This window comes from Enhydra lutris, unplaced genomic scaffold (assembly GCF_002288905.1).
Source record: "Enhydra lutris kenyoni isolate GAN:26980312 unplaced genomic scaffold, ASM228890v2 scaffoldscaffold98, whole genome shotgun sequence".
Lineage (NCBI taxonomy): Eukaryota > Metazoa > Chordata > Mammalia > Carnivora > Mustelidae > Enhydra > Enhydra lutris.
In genome coordinates this window covers 1,743,583-1,760,053 of record NW_019154182.1, presented here as the reverse complement: position 1 = coordinate 1,760,053, position 16,471 = coordinate 1,743,583, and the positions used below count along the sequence as shown (strand labels likewise).

The 16,471-nt window shown below is 48.6% G+C and overlaps 1 protein-coding gene across 1 annotated transcript in view; it reads left to right on the top strand.

Moving 5' to 3' along the window:
* Positions 1 to 16,471, top strand: part of LOC111139287 (ALK receptor tyrosine kinase) — a 671,342-nt gene that overhangs the window by 358,913 nt on the left and 295,958 nt on the right. Inside the window, exon 4 of the mRNA XM_022491523.1 lies at positions 361 to 562. Coding sequence (XP_022347231.1) covers positions 361 to 562 — 202 coding nt within the window. The remainder of the gene's footprint in view (positions 1 to 360; positions 563 to 16,471) is intronic.

The window sequence follows — 16,471 nt, the reverse complement described above, 5'->3', positions numbered from 1 at the left end:
TGCTTAAGTTGTGTGATCCTTACAACCACCCTTTGGAGTAGGTGTTTTCGCTCCCATCTTGCAGATGAAGACCTGAGACACAAGGACATAGTGCTAGCAAGTTGAGGAGCTAAAGTCAGAACCTTAGTCTGCCTAACTATAAAGCCCAAGTCCTGAATTACCATTCTCTTGCCTCAGGCTTTGCTTTTCACAGAGATAATCTTAGAACAGGGAAGGAGTACTGGTGTATGTGAAGAAGGTGAGAAAGTCCTCCAGCATTACTGGCTTGGGTGCCGTTGGTCTCTATATCCAGCCACAGAGATGCTGCTGGTCCTCCTCTCTGGACACACCTGCAAAGTCACCTTCTCTGTCTCTTGCCAGGCTCCTTCCTCCTCCTCAACACCTCTGCAAACTCCAAGCACACCATCCTGAGCCCATGGATGAGGAGCAGCAGTGAGCACTGCAGGCTGGCTGTCTCCGTGCACAGGCATCTGCAGCCTTCTGGGAGGTACGTCGCCCAGCTGCTGCCGCACAACGAGCCTGGAAGAGAGATCCTCCTGGTCCCCACTCCGGGAAAGCATGGGTAAGTCCTTCCCCATGTCCAAAAGTGATTCTATAAAAGGCCATTTGGCTTTGGGCTGCAAATTTCCAGAGTCTGTGACATCTACTTAAAACTCACCATTGTCCTTTAATGGGTAAGATCCAGATTGAACCATTACTGCTAATATTCCCAAGGTAGTATCTTGGGCACTGATCTGTGGGGCCCTCTGACCGCCCAGGCTCATGGTCCTACCAGAGGCCAGAAGACCAGCTGGCAGAGTGGGCATTTAATGAGTGGGTGTTAAAGATATTTATTTCCCAAAGTACAGATGGACCCAAGAAGAAAACAGCCAAGGGGAGTGTTAAAAGGCCAAAATGAAAGTAATTTAATATGCTGGAAACTGGGTCTTACCAGCAGGACTTTGGCAGGAAAGAAACTATTGGAGGCACCCAAGCAGGTGCGACAGGAGTGCGGGACCTCAGAGCACTGCTCAGGGACATCACAGCAGTATCAGTTTCGTGGAGATTGGGACAAGCTTTGTTCCAGAACCTCGAAGACTTACAAGGTCTTGAAGTCACACCAGATACCCACATCAGTGAGCTCAAGCTTCCAGGAGATACTCGATTGCTTACTCAGCAATCCTCTGACCTTCTAGAAGTAGTGACATTGGAAAGCAACCTTGAACCAGGGTGTCTGTGTGCATACCTATTTTCCTTATTCCATAAGAATAAATACCATCATAAGACCCCAGGTTTGAGGGGCCCACAATCTGAACACTTCAGATAATCAACAAGTTTAGAGATCTTTCTTTGTGACATGTTTTCAGAAGAAAGACCTCAAATTTCTATCTAAGCTTAGACTTAGCTTCTCTCTAAGAAAAAACCCTTCAGAAAAGTCCCATTCGAACAATGGTGTTACCCATTCTTCACCGCCATAGCATGCTGGGTCAGGAGGAGAGATTGCCTGTCTACTGCCTTTCCAACAAAGCTCTGTGGCCTCCTTACTAAGTTCTTCAAAGTCTCTGCCCTGCTCTCCTACTGCTGACCCACCCGTCTTTAGTTGTGCTTCAAAGAATTGCAAGCTGCTATCATCCCAGCAGGACTGAAGCCTTGGCTTCAAGAAGGATGCTATCCCCATACCTAAACCCTCCATCTTCTTATCTCTGAAATGCCTCAGTGGGCTCTGTGGGAGGGTCCCAGCCCCAAGTGCCTCTTGCTCGGTTCACCAGAAGTTTGGAATGTTGGGTGTCTGGGCTGCCCAGTGTTTTGGATGAGCTGTCCTCTGGGCTAAACTTCCCTCCAGCATGGCCTTCCTTTCTTGTGAGAAACCCAGGTGCTAAGGCCTCCCACCTGTGTGCAAGGGGGGGTGCCAGCCTCAGCCGCTTTGTTATCCACAGGCATCGGCCCCGCCTCATGAGCTCTTTATTCTGACTTCTGCAGTCAGCACTCTTGCCCCACCGAACCTAGCAGAGACCCGACAGTGCTGCTCAGGGCTGCCGAGATTCACGCCGTTCATCTGTTCAAGTGTGCAACTGGGGACTGGGACCCATTGATGTCACAGGCGGAAGTGAAGTACAGAGTCTCCTCGAACTGCAGGCTGAGCATGTACAAGGGTGTGAAGGAAGGGTGCCAGAGGGATTTCAGTGCTTCCTGACTAGCAGAGCCTGGTCCCCTGGATAGCGTGGGCAGGAGACCAGAGCTCCTCTGTACCATTAGCCTTGGGGGCTTGCAAAGACATTTCCCATCTTTATCTTTCCGTGCTCGCAACTACTCCATGAGTTACCATTTAACAGATGAGAAAACTGAGGCAGGGAGTGGAAATAGGAAGTGATATGGCCCAAAGTAGACTCCAGAATTTTCTCCCCTTTCCTCATTCCTGCACTTTCCAGGAAACACATAGCCTCTCAGCAAGAATTCAGGGCAAAAGAGTGGGGTCAGAAAAAAGGACATGGACAGTGATGGAATCTTGCAAAAAGAGGTGATCTAGTTTCTTTGGTGCGTCCAGACAGATGAGCACAGGGGGCATGTGCCCTCACAGAGAGTGAGAATAAGGAGAGGAAGGCAGCACTGTGCGGGCAGGCTGTGAGGCCGCCATTGCTATCAGTCTCCAGGTCCGCCCTCCTGGCCATTGTGTTGCATTCCCAAGGTGACTCTCCCATTGCCTGAGTTGGCCTGTTCCCTCGAGAGTGGGAGTTGAGGCAGGAGAGGGGAAGCAGGTGTGCTGGGGCGAGCCCGCTGACCTGATGGCTCTGCCTGAGGCTGCCCTCCGTCTACAGGGGCTTCGCCTTGGGCTGGGCTCCATGCAACCCCGGGCAGAGATGCTCTCGCCCGGCCCTGGCAGAGCCATCTTGGAGCTTGAGGATGAGCGGGAATGATTCCAAACTGAAACTAAAGCTGTTGGGGCCGACCTCTCCACCTCGAGCAGAATCTATGGAGTGAGGGTAGAAGGCGGCAGCTGAAGGGGCAGGCCAGGACGCTCCGCTGCCCCAGGCACCTTGGCAAGCTGCCGGGCACGGGCACCCGTCCAGTACCTCACAGGACCCCCAGCATTTGCGTCGAGCTGGATTGGGGTTGCTCAGCCTCTGCACTGTTGACATCTGGGACCAGAGAATTCCTTTAGGGGGCGCTGTCCTGGGTTCTGGCTCCCAGCTTCCCGGGCCTCTACCTACTTGATGCCAGGAGCACCTTCCCTGGTTACGGCAACAAAAGTGTCTCCAGACATTGCCAGATGTCCCCTGTGGGGCAAAATTTCCCCCACTGAGAACCACAGAACTAGCTAGAACATTTTGGAGCTGGGAGGAACACCGAAATGCACCTGGTTCAACCTTGTCAACTCACGGGGTGGGGACTGAGGCCCAGGTTGGGGAGGGGACTTGCTCCATGTCATAGGATGCGTGTCAGTGTTGGTCGACAGGTGTTTTGAGCCCTATACTCACGTCTGTGTGCCAACCTGGGTTACAAAGATGTATAAGGCCCAGTGTCTATGCTCGAATGACGGTAACTACTACTGACACTTATAAACGTTTTCTAGATGCGCTGACTGGTCAATGCTATGCCCTTTGTGTGCATTTTCTTATTTAACACTCGATAACATGGTGACGCAGGTACCGTTACTATCTTCCATTTCACAGATGAGGAAATGCAGTGGGGTCAGATAACCTTCTCTGAGGCCATCAGCTAGACAGGGTGCGGGGGAGGTGTCTACACCCAGCTGGCCTGGCTTCAGACTATTTTTACCCATTGCTGGAAGAGCTCAGTTAGACCGTGGTGGTGAGGAAGAAAAACTAGTATGCTAGCAATTGGTGCCTTGATTTGGGTCCCAGGGTCCCATTCAGCAGTCAGTTAGGAAAACGTGATTCACTGGGTACTTCCTATATGTTGGGGACTGCACCAATGCCAGAGATACAGAGGGCCAGCCTTTGATGGTCCCTAAGAGGATGTTCGTGAATGAGCTCTGTGACTTCAGGTAAATCCTACTCCCTACCAAGCCTCAGTTCCCCCATCTGTGAAATGGGGATGAAGATGGCAGCTTTGCTCCTGTGGTGCTGTGGGGTCAATGTAATAAAGGGTTTTCCACATGAAGCAGGATGCAAACGTGAGAGGCCATTATTTAATACCCTAGTCTGCTCTGTTCTGCTTAGAACTGGGCCTCGGAAAGGACGGAGACTCATCTGCTCTCCGATAATGGGGTCAGGGCCCATCTCAAGAATCCTTTGGTTTTGAGATCTGGAGAAGCCTTTGCCTCCCTGAAGCTCACTCCCTTTAAGGTCAGAGATGACCCAGCAACACAGTGCTCCACGTGGCAAGGGGAACAGGGTTAAATCCTGGTGGTGATGACAGTGAGGATAAAAACAGAGGGAACATGGTTGCTTGGGGATTGCCGTTTGCAAAACAACATCCAGCGATCATAGTAACACGGGAGGAGGCTGTCCTACACAGCTGGCCAGGGAAAGCTTGACTCATAGGAGTGGGCTGAGGAAGGACAAGCCTGAGGCCACTGAGTTCCCCAGAAACCGAGTCGTGAGGACGAGTTGCCACACCGGGGGAGCAGCAGCCTGCCCAGAGATGCTGTAGGCAGGGGAAGGCAGTCGGGGAGGCCCAGCAGCTGCTCCCTTCCTTGTCGCCTAGAAAACAGCCACATGCACGAGGTCTCCTGAATCACGGGGCACGAGCAACCGCGTCTGCCAAGGCAGCCTGGCTTTGGCCGGGGTCCCCCAGGGGACACACCATGATGAGTGCCGTGTCTGCTCATCTGCTTTCATTTCTCCTGCTAGAATGGCCGCAGGAGCAAAGAAGCGGAGAAAAGCTCTGTCCAACAGCCCGGCCCTGCTGGCCCCAGAATCCAGCAGGCCTGGGATATCTTAACTAGAATTCGGAGGTCACGAAGTCCCCGTGCACTGGATGAATATGATGATCCCTCTTTAAGGGTGAGCTGCGAGATGGCGTGAGGACAATGGTCTGCACTGTGCCGGCTGTAGCAGTACATACTTGGCACACGCGAGATGCTTCGCTAGATGGTTTTCAGCGCCTCGATCCGTGGGTCAGCCGCCTCCCGTCAATAGGTGTTGGGAATACGCAGCTGAGGATGGCACGGCCATGGCTTTCCAGGAGCATCCGGTCCAGTAAGGAAGACTCAGCACGTGCTTGGGAGACGGCTTTAAGTGGGATCCCAGAAAGAGTCAGAAGCTGAGCTGAGCTCTGCGTTGCCCTGCCTTTCTGCAGAGAAAGATTTCAAAGAAGGAGCAAGCGGCAGCCGTTGGCAGTGGGAACTCAGTGCCCTCCTAGGCTCAGGACCACAAACTCAGGGGCTGGGGGGTTGGGGTCTGAAGGAGTGCCTTCACCCCTCCCTCCCAGACGCCCACAAGTCTTACTTCCTCTCCAAGCACGCGGCTTTCTCCTGCATACCCCGGTGTCTGGGGACTTGATTATGTGTGACCAGAACTACAGTGTGTGGAGGGAAGAATTGGGCCCTGAGGGGATAGAAGTTGCCAATCATTTGAATTACTAATACTTGAAAAGATGTTTTAAACCTAAAGGATTTGGTGAGACTTGAGCTTGAGCCAAGAGAAGCTGTCAGTGCCGTTGCATAGCACAAACAAGGCTCTTTCCAGAAGGGGGCAGAGAAATAAGGTTCCCCTCAGCATAAAGCTTCACCATTCTGCAGGATCTTTTTAACCCCTACCCTCAGAGGAGGCGTGAGTTCTTTCTCTGTCAGTGTCCTGATGGGGGAAGAAGCCAAGGTCCAGAGGCATGACGTGATATGATGGACAAAGGGCACGCTGCTGGCCACGCCAGGACCCACGCCCATGTCTGCCCTCCAGAGCCCGCCCTCCTGTACTCCCGTCTGTCTATCTTCTGGCCGAACAGCTGCATCAAGAAATCCTCAAACTCATTGTCCTTGGTTTAAAATCTGCAGCCCCCCTCCCTGGGTGAAGAAAAACCCATGTCCGTGCTGGGTACCCACAAGGCTGCCACGTTTATTTAAACCCATCAGTCTGACCAAAGACCCTAGCTTTCAAAACAAGAACCGTCCTGATGGGAGACCTGCCCAAGTAATTTAATCCAAAGCAGTATTTACTTGTGGGCTCTGAGGCGCCGTGTCAGTCCCAGCAACCCTACCCGTTTGCAGCTCCTCCTGGCCTCAGTTTCTGACCATCCAAACTGGAGATTCCCCCTGTAGTCTGTCCCGTTCCATATCCTGCCATGGCAGCCTCCTCACCTCAGGGGACCACTGAGGGCTGAGGTGGCAGGAAATGATTTTCCACACACCAGGGTCCCCAGTCTGGCTCACAGGACAGTTACCCCTCCTGACACAGAGACCTTCTGCTGCCCACATACAGAACCGCGAATTGTCCTGTAAAAAGACCGGCTGGTCTCAACAGGCCGAGCTGGGTTTCGGCTCTGGGCAGGGCCGTGTGGAAAGATGCCACGAGGCATTTGCTTCTGAAAAGGTGCCCAACTGCCGAGCTGTCGGCCCGTGGCAGTGGGCAGGTCTGGCCAGCGCGGGACGAGCAGGGGCCCGTGGCATTCAGCATGCTTCAGCCAAAGTTCTCCATCCTGCCTACATGATAAACGGGATCGGGAATAAAAAAGGTGATCATTTATTGAAATTGATGCCCTCGAGTGGCAGTGTCACAGTGATTTAATTTCAGGCCCAGCATTTTCTCCCTTTCAAAGTCATTCAGATTGTCGGCTTTTCTCTTTTTCCCCTTGGTCTGAATAACACACTAATAAATATACAATAAGGGCTTTAATGTCTGGGTGATTTACACTAAAAAGAGAGAGTCATTCAGAGGCTTTAAAGATAATTTTTAAAAGCCTTAAAACTCATAACCAGGCTTGTCAGGGGCCTACTTCCAGGGCACCTGCCCCTGGGAATAGTCATGCAGGTTGGTGTTCTCTGAGCACAGTGCTGTCAGGAGATGTGGGTGTTAACGTGTGCGTGGAGGCCGCTCCCTCCCTCTGTGTGAGTTTAGGCAAGTTTGTGAATCTCTAGGAGCCTCAGTTTTCCTATCTGTAAAATGGTAATAATGGGTACGCCTCACGAGGTTGTCATGAGGATTAAGCTAGGTGACAGGCAGAGCGGGTGCTGGTAGTGCTTTATCCCCACCCCGCAAGCTGCCCCTCAAAGGGGTCCAAGGCTGGCCTTCCTCCAGGCTGCTCTGGGCTATGTGGAGGTGGGCACAAGAATAACCAAGGTTAGCAATTTCTGTTCTCAAAGTGACTGCTTGTGTTCCCCTACGGCCCCAAAATACCAGTCCCACTGGCTATGCCTGGAGGCACCATATTTCTCATCCCTGTGAGTAGTACTATTGAAGCAACTACTAAAATGCTAGTCCTCTCTAGAACACCTCGACTTGGAGCCATTAGTATGATAGGTCTCAAGCCTTGGGGGTACAAATCAGAACTTCACCTTCTACAGAATCTGTACGGCTTAGTCCCATGCACAGTGATTCTGATTTTATTTGTCTTGAGAAGAGGCATGAGCATCAATATTTCTAGAAAGGGGCACAAGGGATTCTGGCATACATCAGCAATTAAGGGTCATGGCTAACACCTCAGCTTCAGTTGGTTGATCACATATGCTAGTAACTTTCTATGATCATTCACTACACACTGAAGACAGAAGTTAAAAAGAAAGCTTGGAGAAGAAAGTTGTACTTGTATGGCAGGGTAGAAAGTCCTATTTCCTTCTCTGGCCTAGTCTTGCCTGTGTGGCCCCCATCTGGAGCAACTGGGTGAACTCAAGGCCTTGTATGGGACTGGTCTCCACCAGTGGGTATATGAAAGAAATATCTGTGATTCTCTCTCCAGAATTACTGTGGCTTTCAAGGCCATAGGAGACTAAGAAGAATATAGAATGGACTAGAGAGAGCTGGATTTTTCAGAGTCAGATAGAGTCTCCATCCATACATCTGTCCGTCTATCCATCCACCCATCCATTCATCCATCCATCCATCCATCTACCATCCACATCCATCCATCCACTGTCTACATCCAACCATCCATCTGTCCATCTATCCATCAACTATCCACATCATCCATCCATCCATCCATCCATCCGTCCATCCACCATATACATCCATCAATCCATCGTCTACATCCAGCCATCCAGCCATCTGTCCATCTATCCATCCACTATCCACATGATCCATCCATCCATCCACCCACCAGTCTGTTCTTCAGAATGTCATGTGTTGGCTCTCATCTAGGTCCTAGGTTAACAGCAGAGCTGTGACACTCCTTTTTTTCTCAGGAGGTAGATACTATGCTTTTAACACTCATAGCAAATCTCTGTACAGTGCATGTTCAGGTTACCAGGTGCATCAGCCACCATCAATCCATCAGTTCATTTCATCTTCACTCTGATCTATGTCATATATATTACTATTCTCATTTTATAGATGAGTAAACAGAATCTCAGAGAAGTTCAATGATTTTTCCCTTACTCCTAGGTAACACACAGGGAAGCGCATATCTTTGGGGACTTTTCTTTTTTTGTGGGGTGGGGGTTCTTGTTGTTTGCACAAGGAGGCCTTATATTTGAACCCTGGTGTCATGTTTGGCTCTGAGGAGATGGACACCTGTTCTCATCCAGTCAGGAAAAGCTCTTCTCCAGAAGACTCAACTGATACTTGGTCATCTGATTCTGAACCACAAGCCCTGGAGGCAGAATCCTCAGGCTTACATATCTTCTTAATCCTTGCAGTGCCTGACCCAGCGCCTAGCACACAGTAAGTGTTCTTTGTTGGGTGAATGGACACCAGATCAATTTATGGTAGTCTATGATGCAACTCTTCTTAAACCTGAGCTCTGAGTCTAAAACGTAAAGCCCAATCTGGGATCACAGAAGGGTCTCCAATGAAAAGATGAAAAGTATTTTCTACCCACCCCTAGCCCACATCCAGGGAGACATGTCTAATCCTCCCTGGGGCTCAGGAACCAGCTGTCAGAGTGCACCTCAACTGTGAAGGTTGCCACTAAGTACAAAGGACAATTCCTTTCCTGGCAGGTACAACTTTTACTTACGATTGCTTTCATTGATGGGCGTCAAGAAAAATAAATGAAAAGACCATCAGCTTCTGCCAGTTTTGACCTTCGAGATTTGACAGCCCAAGGCTTGTAGTAGGGCTCTTTTGAGCTGGTTGCTTTCCTTTTCCCACTCTGCCCTGGATATTTGATTGATTGAACACTAGGAAGATTAGAGAATTGTGAATACCTATAACCCATTGGCTTGTCAGAATGGCATCTTGGAAAATCTCATAATGATAAATATCTGTTGTATACAAAAAGAAGTCAAAAGGCATAAAAACAATCACTTCTCATCTAAGAAATGTTTATTGAGCCTCACCTTTTCCCAGTGGGGAGGGAGATACTAAAAATTGATGGAGGAATTTAGGCAATGGACCCTTAGTGTCAAGGAATTCAATCATCCATTCCCTCATGCGATCCATCAACAAACGTTTATGAGTTTTACTCTGTCCCAAACGCTGGCTGGACTCTGACAGCTCGTCCTGCCTTCAAGGGGCTCACAGTGAGGTTTGGTGGTGGATAACAAGGGACAGCTGTGATGCTGTGAAGACAGGGCTGTAGTGGGTTTGCACACAGGCTGTGTACAAAGGGGTGTGGAGGAATGTATGCCTGGTGGCTTGTAGGCAAGCTGGCGCAGAGAAGACAACTTGTGCTGGCTTTCAAGGGAAGAGGGGTATAGTCAGGCGGAAAATGAGATGAAGGCCTCCATGCATGGAGAGACCATGTGTGAGGGCTGGCAGCTGGAAAAGTAGGTGGTGCTGGGGCTACCTCATGCTGAACCCCCTGCCCCCATCTGGTCTCTCAGGGCGCTCACACTTTATCCGTGTACATATGTACGTGCCACTAGCATATGTAGCCACAGTACCCATCCCCACCGAGGCAGTCTCCAAACACAAGTCTCATCCCTGTCCCCTCTCCCCCACCTCCAGCAAAGATCCTGCGACAAGTGCTCCAAGGATCTTGCCCTGACTCTGGGCTCTTCTCTGACTTTCTCTCCCTCTGCAGTAGCATCTTCCTCCTGAAAGAGGATTCCACTTTCCTATAGACAATCCATGTGAGCAGCTGATGTCTACCCCAGCACATTTCCATCCTCACAGTACTGAAGAGGAAGAGGAGTGTCTGGGTACATTTGGGCTGCTCTAACACAGTACCCCTGCCTGGCAGACTCACAAACAGCAGAAATCTATTTGTCACGGTTCTTCAGGCTGGAAGTCCCAGACAGGGTGCTGACTCAGCCATGTGCTGGGAGGACCCTCTTCCAGATTCCTAGCTGGTACTTTGTCACTGTGACATGTTGAGAGGGGCAGGGAGCTCTGGGGAGCCCTTTTTATAAGACCGCTAATCCCATACGTGAGGGCTTTACCCTCATGACTTAACACCTCCAATGATCTTGCTTCCTAATGCCATCATTGTGGGGGTTCGGTTTCAACCTGTGAATTGGGGGGAGGGAAGACACATTCAGACCACAGCAAGGAGACAGGAATAGTTACTGGGTGCTCATTGTGTGGTGCCAAGCATTGGTTGGAGAGCCTTCCACATGTTGTCTCATGGGATGGCATGCTCCGCCACACGAGGAGGGAGGCCGTTTTATTACCTGCATTCTATGGTGAAGAAGCTGCACCTCAGTGAGGTTAAGTAACTTGCGCAGAGCCACACAGCAGGTAGGAAACAAACAAGATTTGAAGCCAGGCAGACGAGCTCCGCAGTCCATACTCCTACTCACTATGCTCCAGGCCTCCCTATCACCAACCAATAATTAATAAGACATTATTATTTCCATATGATGATTAACCAGTGTTTACTCTTCATAAATACTTAATGCATATTTTCTGTGGTATATATGTCATCCATCTCATCTGAAAATAAAGCACAAAGTTCTAAGGCCTTGGCCCACAGAAGAAGCACATTATAGAGAGCAGGCAGCCTTAACAATGGGAACTAGAAAACCTGGCCCTGTGGAAGGTTCTAGGAAGTCCAACCCAGTAACATGGTCCCAGCTTCCCTGTTTCCTGAAGCTCTAGGCCCATCAGGGCTCATTTGACTGGGGACACCAGGTCTCTGCTGGTTGTAAAGGAGGCAGAACCAGGTGATGGAGTGACCTGCTCTTTTACTTGTAATACGAAAAGTCTTGGCCACCAGTGCTGATGGCTTGTGAGGAAAGAAACAACCCAGCTCAGCTTTGTAGTCAGTCACTCCAGGCCCAAAGCAAAATGCCCTGTTTTTCATTACTTGGCCTGCTTCTGAGTTTTCTTTTTTCCCATTTGTTTTGCTCATAGTACCACATTCACACATCTACCTAAAATCCTTGTTTTTATAACAGAAATTCATTTTCTTATGGTTCAGAGCCTTAGTTAAGAGCTGAATCAACCATGGGATTTTGCATTTAAAAGGCTTTACAAAATCTACCCACGGATTTGGTGCGATGTCTATTCCTGAGATGATCTTACATTACTAAGCTCCAAGAAAGTGTGTTCCCACTGCTTTCAGCTTGCTGATTGCTTTTCCTCTGCCAATGGCTAAGTCTTGCAGTGGTGAGGAAAGGGAGGGCATGCAGCGAATACTACAGCTTTTCAAGTGGGAGCAGGCTGAGCCCAGGGCAGGAGAACCACCAGTGAGGCCGGTCACCCAAGGACATCAATTTCCCTGAGGGTCTGGGGCCTCCCTGCACCCCTCAGGGCAACTTTGTGCAAACAATGGTACACAGTAGATATCAGGAAAGAGCTGTATGCTGTGTTGCTTCTCTCCTGGCCCCACTTCTAGACTCAGATTTTGTTCTCTGTTGTATTGTTAACTCTGGAAAGTTCCTTGAAGTCTTTGAGAACAATAACTTCAGTGACAACTCCTGGGCGTTAGGAAGTCCCCAAGTGGAGCTGATTGAGAACTTGACGAGGGAGCTAGCTGGGGAACATTGCAGACCACGAATCTTCTGCTTCAGACCCTTCAGTAAATGCCTGCACATCAAACCCAAGCTCCTTCTCAGCAGGACACACGGCCCAATCCAGCCCTCCCCTTCTTGAGCCAATCCCATTCCATTGGACCCAAACTTCATTTATCATAACTATTCATGCCCTAACTGAAGCAAGTGATTTTAAGCCCTCATGCCTTCTCTTACCACTCTGACCACCGAGTAAAACCCTTCTCCTTCAAAACAGGAATCCCATAGCTCCCAAGCCTTCCCTGGGACTCCAGACCCACTCCCACCAGTGTTGATTATACCATCCTTTGCAGGCACATCTCTGGCCTGTTTCACCTCTCTGTTAGTGTTCTCAGGCCTGCACCACTTTTGTTCTTTCACATGTTGTTTTCACCAATGAGTTCCCCTAATAATAGGGGTGGGTGTTATTGATCACTGCCTCTTAACTGCCTCGTACAGAGCCTGACTTGCAGCATATGCTCAAGAAGCGCTTATTAAATAAACCAACCCCAAATTAATTGGACCAGGAACTCTTTGAGAACTTGAGATATGGTTTTAAGGGGGGAAAAATGCTTCTGGAAAGCTCTTGACCAAAATTCCATCTCCATTCTCCATAACATGTCACTTCCTTCTACCCAACCCCAGGTAGAAGGACTGTCTGTCCTCAGCCTGCATCCTCTCCAGTTGTCTCCGTACCTGTCTCACACCACTAGGCAAATGCTGGCATCTATCAGCCTTGAAAACAAGATGGTTCCCATGCTTCCTGATTGCCTACTCTGGGATCGTCTTAGCCCCTCCAATTTTCCAGGCAATTTCCTATACGTTTCCTATATATTATCTTATCTTCCACAAGAATCTTCTACTTGGTATCCCCCACCCCACAATTTATCCCTCTACTTAGTTTACTTGTCTTTACACTCTCATTTACATTCTCTGACTCCCGTTGAGTTTTGATCTTTTCAGACAAGCTAGGATGAATTCCAATTGTGGTCTCTCCAGCTGTTCCTTAAATATTCCCTCCATTATTTTGTTTTTCCCTCTCAGGACTAAAATTCCTCCCTGACTGCATGAAATTCTAATCATGATTCTATTGGTTGTTTACTTATAGGCCTCAGAGTGATTCCTCTGTCTGGACTTTCTTCTCCTGGTCCCTTTGCCTGGAGGGCCTCTTGGTGCCCATGGGTCCTCCTCCCAGTAGACCAGATGATTTTTATTTCTAAAAATCCTCACTTGTCTATTAACTTTCTTGATTAACTCTCTGCCACCCTATCTAACTTAAGGCTGGCCTCTGGGGTTTGGGGTGCTATGGCCATCTAGTCCATCATGTATGGAATTGAGCCAAGAAATTTGATGATTGACAAAGCCAGAGTCCAGATGGAAGTAAAAACTTCTGTATTGCACTATCCATGGTCCTTGAGTCCTTAGTCTTCTTCTGTGGCTGCATTTCCAATTTCACATTCCCGCATGACTGTTCATGCTGATTTGGGTTAAAGGCAGAGTTGAGACAACAGAACTAGAAAAATACTTTAGTCATAGGCTCATCAAGCAGAAAAGAACCTTAAAAGTCATTGAATTCAGCCCCTTTACCCCAACCCTAAACCAGTGCAAGATCTTCTTCCAAAGTTCATTTGATACCAGTTTCTCTGGTCCAACCAGTAGGAAGCTCACCTTCTTGCAGAGCAGATGGCCCCTGTGGGGCGGCTTTTGCTGCTAGGAAGAACTTCCTAGTAACCCACTACCTTTGCAATCTTGAAATGCTGTTGAGTGGCTCTTAAGAGTTGATTAATTTCTTTAAGCCTCCTATATCTCATCCATAAAATGGGACTAGTAATAGCTATCTTGTAGGAGCTTTTAACAATGATAACTAATATGCATGTAGTGTTTCCCTTGTTCTTAGCACTGAGGTATATGACTCCATTTAATATCTCAATTTTCCTGGGAAGTAGTAGTATGAACATGCATATGCAAGGCACCTAGAGTCATCTGAACCAATTATGTATGTTAGTTTCCTCTCCTGTTTCACCAGATTTTCACCATTATCTGGTTGCTCTTCTGTGTCTTCTTTGGAATCACATAGAACAAGCTTACTTTCTCCTCAGAAAGCCATTTTTCATTCCTCTGAGAATAGTTTTCATGTCTCTTCTTAACTTCTTCCCCCCAAACAACTTTCGTTTCTTCTACAGCATATTTTCCAGAGCCACATTCTTCCCAGGTGATCTTAACCAGCTAAGGGGTCAGGGGCCCCCTCTTCAGTGATCTAGAAACCTCTACCCACCCAGGTAGCCTAAGTTTGGCTCACTCTTCCACCAGCTGCTTCCTGCTGCTTGAAGCCCAGGCACCCTAAAGTGAGTGACCAGAGACACGGCAGGAACACTTCATCAAAACCATTTTTAAGACGATTTGCATATTTTCTTCCCGATAAAGAATCCTCAAGTGTCCCTTGCGGGCAAAGGAGGCCTTTCTTGTTTGCTATTGACATTCCCCAAAATATCTGTTTCAAAAAGAAATTTAATTTCGTCCCCAGCTTTCACATCATCTTGCTTTGTTTGTCATCCTTGCGGTCCGCCAGCTTTGCCCCTTTGTTCCCCTAATTGCCAGAGACATTTTTATACTGAGTAAATTGCATCAGGCTCACTGCAAAATGAATCAATTTGGGAAGAGTATGAGCTGCTCTGTTGTCTTAAGTGTGCATTAACATTTAGATGCGTTATTTAAAACGGGTCTGGGGTTAGTGCCAGGGAGATAGCTTCATGACTATTCTGACTCATTCTCTGCAATCAGACTCCACAGAAGGCAACTGAGGAACCCTGAAACCCATCCTGGCCCTGTTGTGTTCTCTATCCCTCTAGGGAGGGCTTGAACTAGGTGAGATCTTGTAAGAGCTCAGATTTGGAAGTTTGATTGACAGACTGGGATTGACTTGGTGATCTCAGAGCGGAGCATAGCCAAGAATAGGAGACAATGGAGAGCAGAGATCCTCTTTCTCTCTTATCCTACATCAGGTGCACACATGACATCTAGGTTTATGTAGAAATCAGATGGCCAGAAGTCTTTGACAGTAAAACAAAGCTCATGCACACACACACACACACACACACACACACACACAAAGACACCAGCCAACCCTCTCTTGTGTACAAATTAAACAATGTTTTGAAAGCCAGTGAAAAGGAAAAGCTGCAATCCAGATGATCCTGTGGTGATTCAATGAGCTAATTCTTTTATCATCAAGAGAGTCAGGTAATATCTCCATTAGTAGCAGAAGGTTTAAAAATTGGAGAGAGTGGCAACACCAGGACAATTGCCTGATTTATGCTTTTTCAATCACCTGGGCTCATAGCCTAAACTTGTAATGGACTCCATCCATCAAAAAATTATTCCATCTGGCATCCTGGTTTCTGAAGAAATCTGGACGTCCTCACAGAGAATTGGCCAAATGATATAATGCATGTGAAAGCCCTTAGCACAGTGGCTCAGTAAAAGGTGGTCGAATCTGTTCAGTCTATTTTATGTTCAGAGGGATGACAGTGCATTAGATACACAAGAGGAATAAAGCGTCCATTGCAGAATGCCCTAATTCAGATTCCGAAGCCCTGAGACGCACAGCCCTGGAGATTGTGAGGGTGGCACTCTCTCCAGGGGCTCTCCCAGACGCCTCTGTCCCTGGGCATCCCTTCCCTCTCCTCCCTGAAGGCCATCTGTAGGGAACAGGACCAATCGTGTGGAAACTCACCAGCTTTGCGTGTTTCTGCCCAGTTTTCCCACTAGAGTCTGAACTTCAGGCAGGTGCACACTGTGCTTTCATTTCGATGTCCTCAGAGTCCCAAACAGTGCCTGACACAGACCTGGCATCGAGTACTGTGTGTTGACTGAACAAGTAGAGCTCAGAAAACATTGTCATGCTGCTTTCCGAGTTGAAGCAGATGATGACTATCTCACCCCTATGTGCTGGGCAGGCCTGAAGTGGTAGGATCCCTGACCAGAGATAGAAAATGATGCATAAGGACCCCTGAAAAGAGGTGTAGTGCTTTAAAATAACAATAGCTACCACGTGTATAGCACTTACTGTACAGAGGGCATCGTTCTAGGTGCCCTAACCTATAGTTACGCATTTATCCTCATAATAGTTCTATGAGGTGACATACCCTTTTTATCTCCATTTGTGGGTGAAGACACTGAACTTGTCAACGGCCCCACAGCTAGAAATGATCAGAGCTGGAATTTGAACCCACAGGTTCTTGCTCCACTGCCCATGACCAGCACACTATACGATGTAACCTCTCCAAAAAGGGCTCCCCCCAGGCCTCCCCCGGAAGTTCACAGGTGGCCCCATCAGGTGACATTTCAAGGAGACAGGGGCAGACACCAGTGAGAAGAGACCGTCTTCTCTGTGTTTCACCTGAAACAACATCTCCACCACCTACCCAGGCACAATACTGCCCAGGAGAGGGACGGGGGGCCCTTGATTCAGCTACCCTTAGCCCTGGGAGGAGGACACTATAGAAA